A 20201-nucleotide genomic window follows, 5' to 3' on the forward strand; every position below is an offset into this window, starting at 1 on the left:
CAACCCAGCACCACCATGGCCACTAAACCCTGGCCCCAAGTGCCATGGCCACAGGTTTCTTGACCACCTCCAGGGATGGGGACTCCACCACCTCCCTGGGCAGCCTGTGCCAATCCCTGACCACTCCTGCAGTGAAGAAATTCTTCCTAACGTCAAATCTAAGCCTTCCCTGCCACAGCTTGAGGCCAAGGTGACTGCTCCCTGGATGAGGTGGGCAGCGTTGGTCAGGCTGTGCCTGTTCCATGTCCTGTGCCAGAGGAGGACGGTGGAATAGAGGGGCTGGGAAGGGAGAGGATGGTCCTGGGAGTGGTGGGGACTTGGGACAGGTGTGGGTGGGACACTTCCAGCCTTGGTGTCATGCTGGAGGATCTTTATTTGGAAGAAGCCTCTCAGCCAGTGCTGTGTTTGTCCTTGGATTGCTTGCTTGGATCTACTGCTGCAGGCCCCGGTGGGGCTGAGCCCTTCCAGGTAAGCAGGGATGAAGTCTTCTCCACCAGGCCACCCTTCTGAGCTGGTGGTGTCCCTGGACGTTGCTGGTGGCTCTTTGCACTGGGTGAGGAAGGGGTGGTCTGGTTTCCAGGGGGCTTTGTCCACAGGCAGTGGCTTAGCACAGAGTGCTGGGAGCTGCCTGCTCAGCTCCAGCCCTGCAGCTTGTTCCAATTTCCTCCTTCCCTGGGAGGCTTCAATGACCTGGGGCTCTGCAGAGCCACTGCAACTCCCCCCCTGTGGGGACTGGGGGTGTTCCCCAAAGCTCGTGGGAGAGCTCCCAGGCTCTGAGTGAGGCTGTTGGGGTGCTCCAGTCCTCCTCACCCCTCTGGGAAGGGACAAAGCCTGATGCAGCTCCTAAACTCCAGCTGGGTCCAGCCACGGCAGAAGCAAGCATTGGCTTCCCAAAGCCTCCCCCAAGCACCTTGGCTGAGGAGGCAGCAGGAGAAGGTGTGGATGAGCACCACGAGGGGCAGCAGAAAGGGGGCTTGGATTGCCCCCAGTGCCACCCTGCCCCTGTGGGAGGAGAAGCCTCAGTGACTCTTTGGCTCTCTGGGTGAGATACCCAAATTGGTCAAATCCAATAGTCCAAGATCCTTCCATGTTTGGAAGCAAATTCCTCTTCCTTGGCAAGTGCCTGCCCTGGCAGGGGGTCTGTGTGTGTAAATATAGCCTGGGGCATGTGGGCAAGGGGGGGTCTGACCCAGGCTACTGCAGGTGGGGCTGGGACTGCTGTGCCACCTGGGCTTGGCACTGACTCTACCTTCAAAAGGGGCATGGAGAGGAGAGGTGCAGAGATGTTGGATGAGTGGCATTGGGGCGTGCAGGCAGTGGGTTTGTCCTGGGCTGGCACAGGAGCTCCTCTCTGCGCCCTGGTGAGGCCATGGGGTGGGCTTTGCCCTGCTCAGTTCACAGTGGGAACCTGGTTCTGATGGAGGCTGAACTCTTTGGCTTTGAGGCGCAAGCTGGCGATGCTGTTGGCCATGTTGACCCCTTGGGTGGGCGTCGCAGTCCCACTGGAGCTGTAGGAGGGCACAGTGCTGTGGGGAGGGAGCAGGGGAGGAATGAGGCATGGCCTGCCCAGGGGTCCCTGTGGCCTGCCGAGGCGTCCCCGTGCCCTGCGCTGTCCCAGCGGCTTCCCAGGCCAGGCTGGCTGCTCCCTCTCAGACATCTCCCACAAGAGCAGTCAAGGGTTCAGCATTTTTATGTGGCTGGATGCATGTGAGAAGCCCTCAAACTATGCACCAGGAGGCCCTGCCTTGAGTTGTTGGATGCCATGGCTGGGTGGGGAGAGCTGGGAACCAGAAGGGACTGGTGCCACCTCCCGTGCCAAGATGTGGGAAGGGTCAGCATGAGGCCAAGTGAATCCGTCATGAGTACCCGAGCCCCCACTCCAGCCCTGAAAAGCATGGAGGCAGGGAAGCAATGCATGGAAGCAGGGAAGCCTGCTCAGCTGCAACAGGTTCCCAAAGCCAAGCTGGAGGAACTCCTTCCCCATGCCCTCAGCAGTGGCTCCCACGGTGTGGGCACCGTCCCTGGGCAGCCTGTCCCGTGGGCCCTCCTTCCCAGCTCCTGCAGTGCCTGCACCTACCTGTACGGGGAGGTGCTGCTCCAGGAGAGGTACTCTGGGCTGAGCGTGGTGGGTCGTGGTGCCATGGGCTGCTCGATGGCTGCCTCCTGGCTGTAGGACTTGAGCAGTGATGCTGATCTGTTGGCCAGCATCGCTCGCTCGTTGCGGCGGAACTTGGCGCGGCGGTTCTGGAACCAGACCTGGGGGCAGGCAGGGAGGGAGGGAAGGTGGTCAGCAGGGATGTGCCTGGGATCTGTCCTACCCATCTTGGTCATGTGCAGGCTGAAGGAGAGAGAGGGCACAGCCCCTGCTCCCTCCTGGGCACAGGGCAGGGGGCGTTGTTGTCCCGCACCTGGACTCTCGCCTCGCTGAGGTTCACCCTCCTGGCCAGTTCCTCCCGCACGAAGGCGTCAGGGTAGTGAGTCCTCTCGAACACCCTCTCCAGAGCCTGCAGCTGGCTGCTGTTGAAGGTGGTGCGGTTCCTCCTCTGCTTCTTCTTCCTCTTGGCCGCCCCCCGGCTCGGGCTCAGGCTCTCACCTGCAGGGAAAGCACAGAAGAGGCCACGTGAGATGCAGACCCGTGGAAGACCCCATGTGGGGACATCTGCAGAGCCCTGGGCTGCTTCCACATCCTGCCAAAGCCACCTGGGCCCAGTCTCAGTGGGTTCTAAGGGACTGCTGGGACTGCATCTCACAGTCCCCACCCAGCAGGGGGTTTTGGTCAAACTTCCATGGATGGTGATGGAAATTCAACACCAAAGCTTCTCTGAGGTGTGGGTCTCGGCTCCCATGTCCAGCACCCCCTGAAGCCAAGCTGTGGCACGTCCCTGAGGTGCCACAGGACAGCAGCCAAGCATCTGCTCATTAAATCCTGCTCTTCAGAGCCCGGGAGGAAGCCACCAGGTCTGGCAGAGCTCAGCTTCCACAGGGTTTATTTCTGGCTCTGCTGGCTCATGGAAACACGAAGCTGAGGCTGTAGTTTGGTTTCTCAGTATTGATCCTGGGCTTTCAGCCAGGCTGAGATTAATCTCCTCAGCATTTGATATCATCAGGTTGAGGCAAGTTTATGAAGTTCTCTTCCAAGACACCCAACAGCTGCCCACAAAGGCTTCCTGGGGAGCAAGGTTCACTGTCAGCCCTCCTGATGGAGGCTCTGCTTAATTATCCTGCCTGTTAATAAGGCATCTGGATCCAATCTGCACCTACTGGGGGGAAGGGGCTTTAGAATGGCTTGAAACGTGCCTGGGTTTATGACATTCTGATCGTAGCGGGGTTCTGGGGGGGCTGGGGAGGACTTTCTGTGCTCTCCAGAACCCGGGAATAGGCTCAAGAAATTAACAGTTGTTAATCAACATCTTGGTGCTCACTAAAGACTTGTGCAGGTTTTCAGAGGCTGCGCCAGCAAGCAACAAAATCTACTGGAAGAGATCTACTGCTCTGAGCCACCACCAAGATGTTGAGCAGGAGGAAACTTGGAGCTCCAGGATCTTTAAGGGCAGAAAAGCCTTTTGGGACCTTAACTCTGAGTAAGTCAAACCATGACACCCTCACCAGCAAGGCCTCCATCAAACCCCTGACCCCTGTCTTTGTGCCCAAGCAGACCACCCTCAAGGATGGCCCCAGCCTGACATGAGCCACAAGGACCAGAGAAACTCCAATATCTGCTGCTAGGTTGTCCCTGGGACTAATCCCCTTCAGCCAAAAGCAGGGTCCAGACTCAGAGCTCCTGCAGAGCTTCCTTGCACCCTTCTCTGAAAACCATCTGCTGGCTGCACCCACCAGCAATGTCCCCATGCCAAATGTGAGCTGTGCCAGGGGATGTCATGGAGAAGAAGGGGTTAAATGTCTTCCATGGGTGGCAGTGGCCTCCTGGAAAGAGCAGAAGGCTTCTCTGGAGCTTTGCTAAGGTGAGAACCAGTGCCAGGGAGCTCTGGGTGCTTCCCACACCCTGCCCCAGGGATGAAGCGTTGGGCTGGGAGGGAATGCAGGGATGTGGAGGTGGGACCTGGGCACCACCACCAGCCCCAGCCCCTGCCCCCAGGCACATGCAGGAATGCTGCAGCACTTTAACCATGATCTGACTGGGCCCAGAGGACAGGGGAACATGGCTGGAGGGGAAGGGGAGGTGTAAAGGAGCTCTGTCCATCTCCCAGGGACTGCTGCAGGCTCTTCTCTGGGTTTTTTATTGTGTTCTAGATGCATTCTTTGTTCTAGGTGTGTCCTCTGGACTCAGCTGACCCTCTCCTGGGCTGGGAGCAGCTCTTGCATCTGGGACATCTTGGTTGGGTACAGCCATGCTGGATGGTGCCACACCTGAAATTCCTGCAGGTTTGAGGCTCTTTGCCCATGCAGGAACCCTCCAGCTGCCCTTCACCACTGGTTGTGTTTAAAGGCTTACAAATAAAATTCTCCAGATTCCCTCCAGCCCTTGTCCCTGCAGCTCCAAACGTTCTGCCAGTCTCCACTTTCCAGTTGCCCCTTTTAGTTAAGTTCCTTTTTTGGTCCTGTTTTCCTTCAGCAAGCTAATGAGCTGCTGGATGAAAGTACACCAAGTCTAGCCATGGTTGTCCTTGAGTTTTCCAGGAGCCTGGGACTGAAACCATCAGGCTGGGAAAGAACTACAGGATGCAGCAGGGTGAGGGACATTTCCTTGCAGGGTTATGGCCACATCATGGAGCTTCTTGGGGAAATTATAGACCAGGGCTTGGTTCAGAAAGTGCTGCCGCCAAGGGCAGCAATGACTTCAACAGAGCCTTAATAAAAGTATAAATAACATTTATAGCCCTCCTCTGGTTCTGTCCCAGTTTAGCATCCAGCCTGGGGATTTTCTTGTACGTGGGGGCTTCTCTCACCACTCTAATGTGGCTGAAAGGAGGAGGAGGAGGGAAGGTTCCTTCAGTTGATCCTCAAAGCAGCTCCATAGGATCTGCTCCCACTTTTGGCTGGTTTCTGTCTCCCCAGACCCACAGGTGCAAGAGCCACAGGAGCTGGGAGGTGCTGAGTGACTCTGCTGGGATGGAGATGCCAGACTGGGGTTGGGTGAGGCTGTGCCTGGGTGAGGGGTTGGAGAGCAGCAAGCCCTGGGCTGTGCCTGAGCTGGGGGCGTTTGGATCACCTCCTCTTGCTGGTTTTAATGGGAGGACCTTTTCCTGCCCCACACAATCCTGTGGGACGCTCCAGGGAGCTTCTTAGAGGATGCTGGTGGTCAAAGTCCCTTCCTCACCCACTCACACCTCTCCTAAACCACTCTGCACCTAGGTGTAGCTCAGAGCTCCCCAACCCCCCAGGACCCCTTTCTTTCCAGCCCAGTTCTCTCCTAGGTTCATTTCTCCCCATCTTGGTGCTGCAGGGAGGCAGCTCCATGCCTGGGCTGCCTGCCTGGGTCCTCTGCTCTGCCTCAGGATGAGCCTTGGTACCAGGTCAACATCTTTTCCCCATTAGCTCCAGCACTGTGGGCTCATGGGACCCAGGTAAGTGGCACCCTGAGTGCTGGTGGTGCGCCCAGTGGGTTTACAGCTGCAGGGTCAGGCTGGTTGCTTCTGTTGGAGAAGCTCTGACAGCAGCTTGAGCCCCCTCCTTCAGGCAGCCAGGCTCCAGCCTGCTTCATTCTCCACTCCCCACACCCCCCAGCACCATTCTGCCATGAAATTATTTCACACCTCCCATTTATTTGTGAGCACTTTGCCAAAATCCTTTGAACCTTTACATTTTTCATACTCTTCCTCCCCCCCAAATCAAAGCTAAATGATCAAATCTGTCCCATTGCTGCCTTCCCTTCCCTGCCTGGAATGGCTTTTTTTCCTTTTATTTTTTTAATTTTTTCCTCCCCTTCCTTTCCCCCCCCCCCCCCCCCCCCCCCCCCCCCCACTTTCCTGGGTATAATTTAAGGGTTGAAACAGCCTGGAGGGAATTAGCTGTAAATTCTTCCTAAGACAAATAAATTCAGCCTCGGAGTTTCTAGGTTTTTGCAAACCGTTGAGAGACGTTTTAGGGTTTGTTTTACTTGAAATAATGATCGGGGGCACAGCTGACCCCGGGGCTGCGGCCGGCTCTGAGCAAATAAATAACTTTTATTAATTAAGGTTTCTCCATAACAACACACACACACACACACACACACACCCCGCCTACCCCCTGCCCCTCAGTTTGATCCGGGGAGGGGGGGAGCGGCTGAATTAGCGAAAATAAACAAGGGGTTCTGCGGGCACTCGATGTGGATTTAACAAATTAACGCTCGGCCTTCATCAGGGAGGCCGAGGGGCGGTGGAGTTCGTTTACAGCCAAGAAATGCTCCGGGAAAACAATGTCTGCGGTGCCTGCCACGGGCTCCTCCGGCAGCAGCTGCGCTGCCCCTGGCCCGGCCACCAGGCGGGGGGAGCGCCGGCAGTGACGTCCCAGCCAGAGCTCATCTGCAGTTGTTTAACTTCTTCCTCTCGGTCACGGAATCCATTGTTTGGGTTGGAAAAGCCCTCCGAGATCAGCCAGTCCGACCAGAAACCCGACACCACCGTGGCCACCAAACCACGGCCCCAAGCGCCACAAGGTTCCTGAACACCTCCAGGGATGGGGACTCCAGCGCCTCCCTGGGCAGCCTGTGCCAATCCCGGACCACTTCCCTTTGGATTGTGGTGAGCAAAACTCCTGGGTTTGGGAATTGTGCCTCCCCCTCCCTGTGGTGTCCAGATCCGTTTTATCTGCAAGTGTTTTTGTCGTGTCCAGCTCTGGGACCCCCAGCACAAGAAGGACGTGGACCTGCTGGAGAGGGGCCAGAGGAGAAGACGATCAGAGGGCTGGAGAACCTTCCCTGGGAGAGTTGGGGCTGTTCGGTCTGGAGAAAAGAAGGCTGCAGGGAGAGCTCAGAGCAGCCTGCCAGTACCTGCAGGGGACCTACAGGAAAGCTGGGCAGGGAGGGGCTGTGGGGACAGGACGAGAGGCAATGGTTTGAAACTGGAGCAAGCAGGTTTAGGTTGGGCATCAGGAGGAAGCTCTGCACAGTGAGGGTGGTGACACTGGCACAGGCTGCCCAGGGATGGGGTTGAGGCTCCATCCCTGCAGACATTCAAGATCAGACTCAACGCATCCCTGGACAGCCTGCTCTGGTTGGAGCTGTCCCTGCTGACAGCAGGGGGTTGGACAAGGTGACCTTTGAAGGTCCCTTCCAGCCCCAACGAAGTCTGTGAATTCCCTAAGCTCCACCTGAGAGCCCCAGAGCCCAGGGAGACTTGGGAGTGTGGCTGAACCCCCTTCCCAGGGGCTGCTGGGTCACCCAGCAGCAGTGCCCTTCCTGCACCCACCAGTGAGCCCAGCCCGGCTGCATGGCACCCACACTGCAGCACATCTCAGGGCATCACCACATGGGTGCAGCTCCCTTTTCTGAGTGCCTTCACCCCACCACCCAGAGCTGCAGCCCCTTGGGACCACCAACCCCTGCCCACAGCAGAGTGCTCCCAACTTTGCTCAGCACCATGCTGTGAGGTCCAGACCCATCCTGGCACCAATCCATGAGCACAGGGCATGGCATATCCCTGGGGAACAGGGACCAGGAGCAGATCTGACCCTCTCATCCCAACCCACCGTTGCTCCCTGCTCCCCCTCCAGCTCAGCCCCAGCCCCCCAGAGACCCCGGGAACGGCAGAGGCTCAGGGCGAGGAGATTGAAGCTGGGGGGTCCAAATGTGCTGAGTCCAAAGGAAACTTTCTCGCCTCAAGTGGCGCACATGAAAAATTTAGGAGAGGGGCAGGACTCAGCTACTGGAGAAACATTGCAGCGAAATGTTTCCGAGGATGTTTCACCTCATTAATTGTGAATAAGCTGAAACGCTGACACGCTTCCACCGCCGGCCGGGGGCGCCGAGGGAGAGAGGCTCCGTGAAAAGGAGCAGCAGAAGCCTGGACCAGCAAAGAGGCCAAGGCTGTGCCAGGGGGGGCGTACCCCCTGCTCACTGACGGCCCGCTTTATGGTTATGGAGCTGCTGCTGCACCAGTCAGAAACCACCCAGCGCCGCCACGGGCACCTAGGGAACCTCTGTGCTCAGCCTGCACTCCCTGAACCTGGGGGGCTTCTCCCTTTGCACCCCCAGCAGCTGCTTGGTGGTGATGCTGAGGAGGGTGGGGGTGTCTGAGTCCCCTCACAGCGTGTCCAGCTGAATGCCCAACACACTGAGAAGGTCCTGGGGAGCTGGCTGTGCCAGCAGCACCCCTGCATCCCAGCAGGATGTGCCCAGCTTGTGCTTGCAGCGCTGAAGCTTTTGTTGTTGTTGTTGTTCAGGACCAATGAGGTGGGAATGTGATGGTTTTGGGGGACCAGAAGGAGCCTGGAGAGGAGCAGTCCCATGCTGAGGGATGCTGCCTCTCTTAGGCATGGTCCCTGTCAAGAGCAGCCACCAGATTCACTGCTGAGAGCCATAGGAGGATCCAAGGGTATCCCAGGTGGATGGAGGAGATGATGCCACCACCCTGGGAGGGGAGCTGCCTGCCTGGAGCAGACCTCTGGAGAAAGGGACAAGGACAGCCCCCAGTGCCAGGCTCACCAGCTCCAGGATGCACCCCAGCATCCTGGCCCCAGCATCCTGGCCCCGGCCCCAACCCTGTGGTGGGATCCAGCCCACAAGCCTGGCACCAGCAGCAGCCCCTCGAACAACTGCTCCACAACAGCCTTTAAAGCCCTGCCTTGGCACTGGAACCCACAGGGCTCAGCAGAGCTCTTTCTGTGCTTTCCCAGCCACCCTGGCTCCCATATGCCCCAGGAGCTGGGGCCAGGGCCATTGTGCAGGGCAGCAGGGCTCAGACTGCCTGGCACTGGCCCAGGGCATCCAGCCCAGGACCTGGGGTGCTGAGCACATCCCTGGGGCTCGGTGAGCTGTGGGCCAAAAATCCCCTCCCAGGGCCGTGCCCGTGCAGATCGTGACCCCAGCCCTTTGCCAGGCTTTCAGGAGCTGCCAAGAGCATCCTGTGAGCTCGGGGCAGGCTGCAGCTGCCCGACACAGGGGGCTGCCCGACACAGGGGGCTGCCCGACACAGGGGGCTGACACAGGGGGCTGCCCGACACAGGGGGCTGTCTGACACAGGGGGCTGACACAGGGGGCTGCCCGACACAGGGGGCTGCCCGACACAGGGGTGACACAGGGGCTGTCTGACACAGGGGGCTGCCCGACACAGGGGGCTGCCCGACACAGGGGGATGCCTGACACAGGGGGCTGCCCGACACAGGGGACTGTCTGACACAGGGGGCTGCCCGACACAGGGGGCTGTCTGACACAGGGGGCTGTCTGACACAGGGAGCTGTCTGACACAGGGGGATGCCCGACACAGGGGACTGTCTGACACAGGGGGCTGCCCGACACAGGGGGCTGTCTGACACAGGGGACTGTCTGACACAGGGGGATGCCCGACACAGGGGGCTGCCCGACACAGGGGACTGTCTGACACAGGGGGCTGACACAGGGGGCTGTCTGACACAGGGGGCTGCCCGACACAGGGGGCTGTCTGACACAGGGGGATGCCCGACACAGGGGGCTGCCCGACACAGGGGACTGTCTGACACAGGGGGCTGCCCGACACAGGGGGCTGCCCGACACAGGGGGCTGTCTGACACAGGGGGCTGTCTGACACAGGGGGATGCCCGACACAGGGAGCTGTCTGACACAGGGAGCTGTCTGACACAGGGGGCTGCCTGACACAGGGGGATGCCCGACACAGGGGGCTGCCCCACTGGGCATTTTTCACACCCAGACCAAGATGCCATCAAGCACCCAAGTGAGTGCTGGCACCTGCTGAGGGCCTGTCCCACAGCCACCAGCTGGTGTCCCCTGGACTAGGGACACTGTTCCACTTGGCCAGGACATGGGATGGGCACAAGTCCCCAGCTGGGACCCCAGCACAGCACTGCCCCGAGGAGGACCCTGGTGGGTCCCAGCCAGCCTCGCCAGGCGCAGCAGCTCTGCCCTCCAGCTTGGTTTTCATTTGAGGTCGGTGGCCTCTCGCCAAATTTATTGTAAAAGCTTCATTTAAATAAGTGGCCCAGATCAGGGCTTTGGCTAAACCCAGCCCTGTTAACTGTTTCCAGGTTGAAGCAGAGCCATGCGAGGGGGCACAGCAGGGATGGTGAGGACTGAGTGGCAGGCAGGCTGCTAGGGGTAGGTGCCAGCCATAGAGATGACACCTGAGGGCACCTTGAATGTGCCAAGGTAGGGGCAGCTGCATCAGGATCCTGCTCCTGCAAAGCCCAGAGGAGCTGAGACCCTCCCTTTCATCACCCCAAGCCTTCGTCCCCTTCAGGTCCCAAGCATGGCACCATCTTGCTGCACTGGGAACCCTGACCCAGCACACAGCTGGCCAGGACCCCAAAATACAGCCAGGACGAGAGTGGGGAGATATGGCACCGGGGTTGGGGTCCCAGGGTGTGGGTCAGGGACCCCTGGGCACTCTGCTACAAGCCCCATCCGAACTGCCCCCAGGATGGGCAATCAGCTCAGGCTGAGCATCCCAAGGGCTTCCAAAGTGGACGGTGCCTGGTAGTTTGGTTTCAGCATTTGGTTTAAGTTTTATGACCCTTTAATACTAATAGAAATGCTTCAGTGTCTTCTCATGTCAACCAAAACAGTGATTTTTTTAAATTTAAACCTTCCCCTGAGGTATTTACAGCCCCCAAATTACAGCCACGTGGCTGACCCAGATGAGAGTGAAACCTGTCAGGCAGGAGCATGGTGTCCACCACTGCCTGAGCTGAGCCCAGCACAGCCCCCAGCAGCACCAGAGCAGAGGTTGTCACCTATGTCCCCTCCTCAGCACCCCACCCATGGACTCAGCTTGGCACCTCTGCTGGGCACATGGCATCACAGTTCACAAAGCAGCAGTGCCCAGCTTGGGCCAGCATGAACCCACTGCCACAACCCCTCTGCTCCAGCTCTGTACCTGGGCTGCTTCCTTCCCCCAGCCCCATCCTGGGATGTGCCCAGCACTCAACACCCAGCCGGCCTCCATGTACCCCCTCCCCCTGGTTTCCTGCCATATTCTCCCCCCATTCCTCTGCCAAGTTCTCCCCCGGTTCCCCTGCCATCTGCCCTCCACAAATCCCCTGCCATGTGCTCTCCCTGCCTTGTGCCGTCCCTGCCATGTGCCCCCAGCCCCCCTGCCCTGTGCCGTCCCTGCCATGTGCTCCGCAGTCCCCTCGCGTGTGAAGCTCTCGCCGGTGGCTGCCGCTCGGCGCCGCTGCACATCTGGTTCGGGGCGCGCGGCTGGCGCCTGGCTCCGCCGCAGGCTGCAGCCCGAGACACGCAGCCGGGAACGGCCCCGCACGGCTCCTCCCGAGCCATCGCCGCGGCCCCGCTGAAAAGCTGCTTTATGAGACCAGCTCCAAAGGGAGATGAGGAGCGAAGGGGAGGGGGCCGGCGGCAGGCGCTGCTGCTCTCTGAAGGCTCTCGGCTCGCCCAGCATCCCCCTAGCCCCCCTCCCGCCCCCCACCTCACCCGGGAGCTGAGCTGTCCCCCAAGTTCTGCCTCAGCTTCTGGGGACAGTTCAACCCCCAGACCCGGAGTGAAGGAGCAGCACTGAGACCTTGTTACACCTCCTGCTCAGTTAATGCCTCTTGCTCAATCAGCTCTTCCTGATCAATTAATGGCCTCCTGCTCAATTAATTCCCCTTGCTCAATTAATGCCTGCACCTGCAGCACACACACACACACACCGTCACCCCCAAGCTGCCATTTACACCCTGGCAATGTGCATGGATGGGGCAGTCCTGCTGCAGGGGATGGGGGTGGCAAAGGGGACCCTAATGCTCCCCCAGAAGAGTGTCTCTCCCCTCAAACTGGGACAATTTCCCCCAAACCCTCCAACATCAGCATCCCATTTAGCACCCCCCTCCCAGCTTCTTTCCAGGGGATCCTGCACAGGATGCCCATGGATGAGGGACTGCCCCAAATCAGTCCTTTGCCCATCCTGTCTGCTCCACCTGGGTATTGCTGGCCCTGTGCAGCACCAGGATGGGGCAGGGGCTGGCTGCCTCTGCCCACCGTGCTTTCACTCTCTTCCCAGTTGCTTTTTCCAGACAGGAAAAAATAGATCTGCACTAATCCAGGTCTAAATCCCTGCCTGGTCCCAGCTCAGCCCTACAAGGCACAGTCCTGGCACAATGAATGATGCTCTGAGTCTGCCCCATGGCTCAGGGATGCCATTTGGGGAGAAGAATTCCTTCCAGCTGCTGCTCACACCGCAGGGAGGGGACCAGGTGCCAGCCTAGGCACACCAAGCCTCTGCCAGCCCCAAAGCACCCGGGTCCCATCCTGCTTCGAACCTCATCCCTTTGACTCAGTGATTTTATAGCTCCAGGGGGGATGATTCCCTGTGGCCAGAGGAAATCGGCCCCAGGAGAACAGGCACTCGGCCCTGCTCCCTGGGAGAGAGGAGGGTTTCTGAGACAGCCTCAAAGCCCCAGATCATTTCATCAGCCTCTCAGCTGCAGACACACACCCAGGCCCTCTTAAAATGCTGATTCGTTGAAATTCTCCCATCTTGGCTGCACCGAGTCGAAATTTCATATTTTTCCTGTGAATCAGCCCTGTTCCCTGCAATAACAGCCCAAAAGCAGAGGGGAAATAGTCTTGCACTGAGCTATTCCTGCTCAAGTTAGACATAACAGCCCGGGGGGGGCTCTGGGGAAGGTGACCCTGTGCCCTAGCACCCTCCTGGGCTGTGCCATGGGGTGTTGGAGCTGCTAAAGAGGCTTCAAGCACATCACTGGGTGCTGCTGGAGCTCCCAAGGCACTGAGGGGAAGCTCTGTGTCCCCAGCACTCGCAGGACCCCCCTGCTGTCCCCTCCAGAGCCTGTCAAGGGGTGGCTTTTGCAACTCTGCCCCTGCTCCTGTGCCCTTGCCCTGATGGAGACAGAGATGGGAAGGAGTATGCCCTGCAGCTGGGGGAAACCAGCTCCCTGGTGGTGCTGAGGGGAGAGAGCTCCCAGCACGAGAAGCAGTAAGGAGAAAGGATTCTCCTGCTCTCCTGGGCCAGCCAAAGCTGCTCCAGCTCCTGGGCTCCACAGCTCGAGGAGTCCACCTCCCCAGGCCCCGTTTTGGGGTGTTTGCTCTTCACCAGCAGCTCAGGTGTAGGTGTGGTGGGGAAGTCCCCAAATAGGGCAGGGGAAGCCTGGCAACAGGAACCATGCTGCAGGCTGGGGCTGTCCCTTGGCCCCTACAGCAGCTTTAGCAGGGTACAATCTGGGTCCCTCCCAAGAGCCTCATAGCTGGGCTCCCTGAGAGTGGCTGGAAATCATCTCAGCAAGCTGGCACAGGTCAGGCTCCCCATTCACCTCTCCATGAACCCATCCATCCATCCATGAATCCACCCATCCCTCCCTCCCTCACCTGTTGCCAGCCTCAGCTAAGCACAAACAAATGTGGAGATGTCCCAGGTAGGTGCTGGGGCCAGGGAAGGTGAGGCCTGGTCACAGAGTCATGGCTGTGCACGGATGGCTCCTGTCCCAGTGCCACCCAGCCAGGCTGTGCTGGCCTTACAAGGACCGAGCCAGATCACTCCCCCTGCTTCAGATGCCACAGCTCCCAGCTTGGCCATGCACAGGGAGTGGCCACCAGTTACTGACACTGGGTTTGATTGCAGCTGAGCCATGGACATCCCAGGGAAGGCAGATCCCCAGGGACCTATCCTGGTCCTTCTCCAGCAGCATTATGTCACAAGCTGCCTCCTGTACCTGTAGCCAGAGGGGAAGAGGTGTCCCTGAGGGGACAAGTGGCATTTGGGAAGGCAGAGAAGCACAGCAGAGATGTGTCCTGTGAGCCAGGACCAGCACAGTCCCTGGGCTGGGCTGCCATGGGGGCATCGGCCAGGATGGCTCTGCCTTGGGGAAGGTGCCCAAACCCTGGCAGCAGCTGGGAGCAATTGCTTGGGGCAATCAGCCCCTGCCCGACCCCAAAAGCAATTCCCTGCCCCTCTCCTGCTCTGTTACCAGGTCCCTGTCTCGTTTCTCCCTTTTCAGCTGCCCTCGTTTGCATAATTAAAACCAATTTGCTCTAACGTCATCCTAGTCCTCCCCTCCCCCCCCCCCCGCCCCCTCAGCTGCAGCCTCTCCCCTCCCCTCCTCTTCTCCATCACTGCCCTGCTCAGCACCGACACAGCCCCAGCGAGGAAGGAGGGTCCCATGCACCCCGGGGGTGAGGAAGGGGCCTCAGGAGCTGTTCTGCAAAGGGGCTACCCAGGGGTCACCACATCTGCCCACCCCATTGCCCAGTCCCACTAGCTGCAGCCGACTGGGATGATCTTGGAGGGGTTGAATCCTCCCCCTGAGCCCAGCCACGACAGAAGTCTCTTCTTGAGTTCTCAGCCCCGCAGCGGTGCCGGAGCCAGCGCCCGGCTCCCTCTCCCATCCCCAGGCGGCACCAAAAGTAAGTTCATTGTTTGAAAAGCCATCAGTCAAGGGCTGCTGGCTAAAATTACCCTCCCGCTTTATCATCTTGAGAACATTAAGGGCTGTTGTTAACAGATGTTTCGCATTACACGTTATTTGTTAGTCTAATGAAAGGAGGTGAACAAGCTTTCAAGACCTCAGAAGTTGTGCGGAAGGTTTTCGAAGGGAGGCTGCTGCACTGTTCCAGGGGAGGATGAGGATGAAGATGAGGATGGGGACGAGCTCTTGCCACCCTGTCGGTGTTTCCACGCTCTCGCCTCGCTCGTAGGATTTCTTCCTCTTCATTTTCGGGTGCCATGAGCTGTGCAGATGATCTTTGTACTTCTCCCATGAGGATGCCCTGGGTGCCCTCAGGGCCAGTTTGGAGCTGGGGCCAAGGCAGGGGCTGAGCAGACCCCTTGGATGGGGAGGGTGATGGGGATGGGTCCAGTCCTCAATGCCAGCAGGAAGGGATGTGCCACCACTGCCGGGGACTAGCAGAGGGGCTGCTCCTGAAGGAGAGATGTGCCCAGAGCCCTGGCCACGGGGCTGGACCAGGCACCCTCCCCAGCTGGGAGGGCTGTGGGACCACAGGGAAGAGTTGAATCCCCTGAGCTTATCCATCGCTCAGGAACAGAGACCTCGTCCTGTTGTGGCTGCCTGAGGAAGAGGAGGGGGTTTTGTTGAGGCTCCCCCAGACCACGGCAAGCCCTTCCTGGTGAAGGGGCTGCCAGAACACTGCAACAAGCCCCAGGCTGCTCTTTCTCTGACCCTCCAGTGTGGTGACCCTCAAAACAGTTTCCCAGACAGAGCACGGAGCCACATCCCACAATGAGTGCCAGGATCCATTTGCCCTGGTTAGAAGCCCCCTGGCATTGCCCTGCAGGGCTCCAAACTTGCATCTGGCAGAAAAAAAAACCCTCCATGATGGTGAAGAGGAAGACAAGAGGAAGCACTGAGAGGCTGTTTTACTTCAGGCTGCTAGTAAAAGATAACATTGCCAGTAAAAGTTTCTCTGCTGTCAGCACGCTGATGCCAAAAGCATTGCAGATGTGCAGCGAGAGGCTGAGCTCGCAGAGGAGGGCACCTGCATGCTGCTCCAAATGCAGGGCACCCGCTGGGTGCTCCAAGTCTCATCTCCACCGAGGAACTTGCAGCCCAGCTCAGACAGCAGGTAACAGCTCCCACAAGTCGCTGTTTGCAGACACAGAATTTCTTCTCTGTCTCCTTCTTCTCATGCTCTGCTCCCACTGCTCTCTCCCCAGGTGGGGTCAGGGGGAGCAATGCTTCCACTCTTAGGCAGGTGTCAGAGTGCTTCTGAGTGGTGGTGTCTTCATCCCCACAAATCCAGTGGAACAGGCACTAATGGGAGCAAACCTCCATGGTCCAGTGGTGCTGGCATCAGCAGGCCAAATCCCACAGGGCCTCTGTCCTGGGAGGAATGGGCTGGGTGAAAAATGGGGCTGCCAGGATCAGCCAGCTCCCTTGCCTCTCTCTCTGGTATTGGCATCACTCCTGGTCCCCACTGAGCCTCCCTGGGGTGTGTTAGGAGCTCAGCAGGGTGGTAGCTTCTCTGCTTTCTGGCAAAGAGCCCTGTGAGAGCTGAGCTGGGTTCCACAAGCTGTGCTAGTGTCCTCCCCCAGCACACTGTCCCCAGTATGGTCCAATCTACAGGCCAAAACCTCCCCACAGTCCCAAAGCAACTCACTAGAATTCAAGGGAAGGGGGGAGTAGATGGAAAATAACATCCAAACCACCAGACACCAGCCCAGAGAGCAGCACCCAGCCACCCCCAGCCTTCAGCACCCCAAGCAGAGGTGGGCTAGGGGTTCAGGAGGCTTGTCCATGGAGGAAGGAGTTGTTCAAGGAGAGGGATGTGAGTGGAACAAGATGCTTCAGACCTGCACAGAATGTGGGAAGGGGCAGAGGGAGCACCCTGGGGCAGGGGGATTCGCATTGGGAGCCTCTCATTCATTGCAGGTCTGGGCAGCCTCCTGGGGGGGCTGAGCACCTTTCACCTGCACAGCTTCCCTGCGTGGGTTCTGCTGCCCTCAGCAGGGCCACCGGCACCTGGGGCTGTGCTCCAAGGGCTGCAGAAAACATGTCTGAGTACCCCACAGCCAGCGGAGGGGCAGGTTTGGGGAAAGCCTCCTCCAGGGTCCCCTCGGGGAGAAGGTATGACAGCCCGGGCCCTGGAGGTGTGCTGGGGCACCTCCACGTCCCACTCTGCTCCCCTCTCCTTCCCCATCCCCACCGAGGGGATACCGGCTCGGGGCAGGGGCTCTGAGGCCCGTTGGATACCTCCGCACGGGGGCTTTGAGGCAGGGACAGGGCGAATCGTCCTCCCCCCCGCTCCGAGCAGCGGGGCCGGGATTCGCGGAGGCCGGCGGAGTTGCGCGAAGGGATGCGCGGCCCCGAACCGGGACGCAGCGGCAGAGCCGGCAGAGTCAGGACTGTCCCGCTATAAACGTGCCTCCTGCCGGGACCGAGCGTCGCCAAGCCAGGTCCCGGATCTGTCGCCGTCCCCTTTCTCAGCCCCGGATCTGTCCCCGCCGGCCCGGTGCCACCAGAGACTCGCTGCGACGTGCACCAGGAAAGGACCCGAGGCGTCCAGGTCACCCTGGCCCCACCGGGCCGCCTCCGCTCCTCGGGCCCGGAAACCGGGGCGGGGAACCCCAGGGAAAGGGGAGGACCCCGGAGGCCGCGCAGCCCCGGGACGCACCGACTGCCCGGGACCGTCCTGTATCCGGCACTTCCGACCGCGGCGAGGACACAGCCGGTTCCTTAGCCCCCTCTTCCCCAGTGCGACGTCCCCGTTGCCCGGTGCGATGTTTCCGTCCTACGGTACAGTGTCACTGTCCCCGGTGAGATGCTCCTTTACCCCGGTACGATGTCCCTGAGCCCCGTTTGTCTCGGTACGATGTTCCCGTAGCCTGGTCCACTGTGTCTGGCACCCGGTACGATGTCCCTCTCCCCCCGACGCGATGTTCCCGCTCCCCGGTATAGTGTCCCTGTCCCCCTGTACGGAGCCCACTCTTCTCCGTCCCCGTACAATTTCCCCTCCCGCGGTGCGATGTCCTCGTCCCGCGGTGCGGTGTCCCAGTATACGGTAAAATGTCCCTGTCCCCCGGGACGGGATCTCTCTGTCCCAGCCTATCGGGTGCCGGCACCCCTGCGGCTGGCCCCGACGGGGGTCACCCCTCTCTGCGTTCCGCCCGTCTGCTTCGGGTGTCCCCCGTCTCGGGTGACACCGACCCCGCTTGCCCTCCGTGCTCGGTGCTGCGCAGCCCGGCCCTGGGGCAGGGATGTGGGGGGGTGACGGTGGGGACACTCCATCCCCAAAACTGCCCCAGACCCGTGGGGCCCATCCCGGGGCGGCGGCACTCACCGTCCTGGGGCGTTGCCTCGCTGCCGCTGCTGCCTCCCGACGGCTCCGGTACGGCCTTACCGCTACCGGCGGGCGGAGGACCGGCCGGGGGGGTCCCGTTCATCCCGGCCGCCACCTCCTCCAGGTCAAGGAGGTGGCTGACGCTGAAGTTTTTCCGACTTTGGGGGTTTTCGGGCGGCTCGGGGCCGCGCACGCCGCTGGGGGCGAACGACTTGTCCATGGCGAAGGCTGGCGCCGAGTCCATGGCTCCCCCTTCGGCCCGCAGCCCACCCCGAGGTGCGGGGCTGCTCCCCGGCCCCTTTCCCCTTCCCGACTTCCCCTCACTCCCGCAAAAAAGAGAAAAATAATAATAATAATGAAAAAAAGAATAAAAATAGGGGGGAAAGCTGCCGGCTGCCCCGTGAGCCCGGCTCCCTCCCAGCCCGCGTTCCGCCCTGCGCTGACGTCTGGGGCACAGCCACGCTCCCAGCCTCAACCTTCTTCCCCTGCTCTGGAGCTGCTCAAACAAACGCCCCTGCCCCGAGCAGAGCGGGGCGGCCCCTCGCCACCCCCCCGGGCCCGGCGACCTGCCCCCTGCCAGGGGCCGAGCGGAGCTGTCAGCCAAGCCGCGGAAAAGGGGAGACCCACTTTCCCTCCACCCTACCCCATCCACATCATCCTCCCCCAGCCCCCGCTTTAAGAGCTTCTATCAACAAGTGTAAGTGGCTCCGCTCCGTGGGGAGGGACGTGGGGGGAGATTCCCCAGCCCCAAATGGGGTTGGAGGGAGAGGTGACCCGCAGGTTAGGGGGGTACACGCCCCCCCTCCACCTCCAGAATGCCCCCCTTGGTCCCCATCAACCCCGGAGCAAGGTCACCTCCCCTGGGAACAGCCTGGCTCTCTCCTCCTAATGAGATAATTACGTCCTGCACCACAGCGAAAAACTCAGGGGCTGCTTCCCCTGGGCTTAGAGAGAAACCTCCCTAATGAAAACCAGCCGCCGGGAGAGGAAAAAGGAGCTTTTCCTCCTCAAAATTAGAGATACATTTAGAGAGAGAGATGCACAGACACGGGGAGGGGGGCAGTGGAGGGAAGGGGCAGAGCCAGCCGCTGGGGCTGGGTGCTGGTGCCCAGAGAAGGCTGGGGGTGATGGGCAGCGGTCGAGGAGGTTCTGGGTTATTATTTCTCCCTGATTGCAGTGTGCTCTCCCACCCGGGTACCTATGGATGGGCTATGGGCACCCATGGATGGATGATGGGCACCTACAGATAGGCTGCGGGCACCTATGGATGGACTGCTGGTACCTATGGATGAGCTGTGGGAAGCTATGGACGGGCTGTGGGCCACTCAGAGCTCAACACCCAGCCTCTGGGCAAGGTGGGCCCAGCCTCGAGCTCACCCTCACTGGCCCCAGAGCAGCCCCGGGGGGCAGACCCCTGCCGGGGGTATTTTCACGTTTGTTGAACCATTTCTTCGTCTCTTGTCCGCCCCCAGCCCCAGCCCTGCAGACCCTGGAGCCAGCCAGAGCTGCCAAATCTGATCTTCCTGACGAGGAAGCGGCTTCCCAGAACTCTCCAGCTTGGAAGGGGTGCAGCTGAAGGCAGATTTTGGCTCTCTCTGACTCCGCGGGGGGCTCCGGGTGTGCAAACAAGGCAGTCCAGCCTCCCTTCCCCGTCCGGTTTCGCTCTGTGGTCCGTTTATTGGCCCTCTTGGCTCCGTTTATTTGCCTTTGGGCTACTCTAGGAGTCAGCTCCAGCGTCTGGTCCCGCTCCCTGCGGCCGTGTCAATCAGGGGCTGGTGTCACACCGCTTTCTGCTCCTGCTTCCCCGTTGGCTGCTCCCCAGGGATGGGAGTTTCTACCCCTGCCCAGCACCCAACTGGATGTGTCCCCGCTGGCGCAGGACGATTCTGTGCGCTGCGGTACACTCCCGGTGCGTGCACTACGCCATGGACTGACTCCCTCAGCCCTCCTGCCCGCCCTGTGCTTTTGGGGTGAGGGGCGATGTCCCCTCCTCTGGGGGCAGCCCTGTGACACACCCTCCTCACCCAGGTACCTCTCTGATCCTGCTTTTTTCGACCATGGCTGCAGGAATGGACACTTCCCAGGCTGGGGGTGTCACCGTGCTCAGGAAAAACTGCCCAAAGACCAATCTGGGGGACAGAGACGTCCATAGGTGCTCCCCCTGGGGACACAGCCTGGCTGGTCAGGGCGGTGAAGCCCCCATCCTTCCCCCAGCATTTCCCCCTTGGCTGGGGGGCTGGGAACATCTTGCTGTGATTATTTTGGAGGGGCGGCTGGTGTTGGCCCGCAAAGGGGTGAGGGCGGGAGAGGGAGCAGAGCAGCCCCAGCCCCAATCTATAACTCTCTTCCTCCTCCTTGTTTG

General features: G+C 60.0%; 1 protein-coding gene across 1 annotated transcript; it reads right to left on the bottom strand.

The window, feature by feature from the left end:
• Window positions 1-1390: 1390 nt before the first annotated feature.
• On the bottom strand, window positions 1391-18083 carry PRRX2 (paired related homeobox 2). Its single transcript, XM_054393498.1, has 4 exons — window positions 17840-18083; window positions 2409-2593; window positions 2078-2256; window positions 1391-1526 (listed from the first exon to the last, which is right to left on the bottom strand). The coding sequence occupies exons 1-4, from the start codon at window positions 18081-18083 to the stop codon at window positions 1391-1393; spliced, it is 744 nt and encodes a 247-aa protein (XP_054249473.1).
• Between the last annotated feature and the right edge of the window lie 2118 nt (window positions 18084-20201).

Source organism: Indicator indicator, chromosome 28 (assembly GCF_027791375.1).
Source record: "Indicator indicator isolate 239-I01 chromosome 28, UM_Iind_1.1, whole genome shotgun sequence".
NCBI lineage: Eukaryota > Metazoa > Chordata > Aves > Piciformes > Indicatoridae > Indicator > Indicator indicator.

Coding starts and splice junctions, on each gene's coding strand:
- PRRX2 (XM_054393498.1), bottom strand. CDS start 18,083: ATGGACTCGGCGCCAGCCTTCGCCATGGACAAGTCGTTCGCCCCCAGC. Junction 2,594..17,839: donor CGAGGCAACGCCCCAGGACG/GTGAGTGCCGCC, acceptor CTTTCCCTGCAG/GTGAGAGCCTGAGCCCGAGC. Junction 2,257..2,408: donor TCAGCGAGGCGAGAGTCCAG/GTGCGGGACAAC, acceptor GCCTGCCCCCAG/GTCTGGTTCCAGAACCGCCG.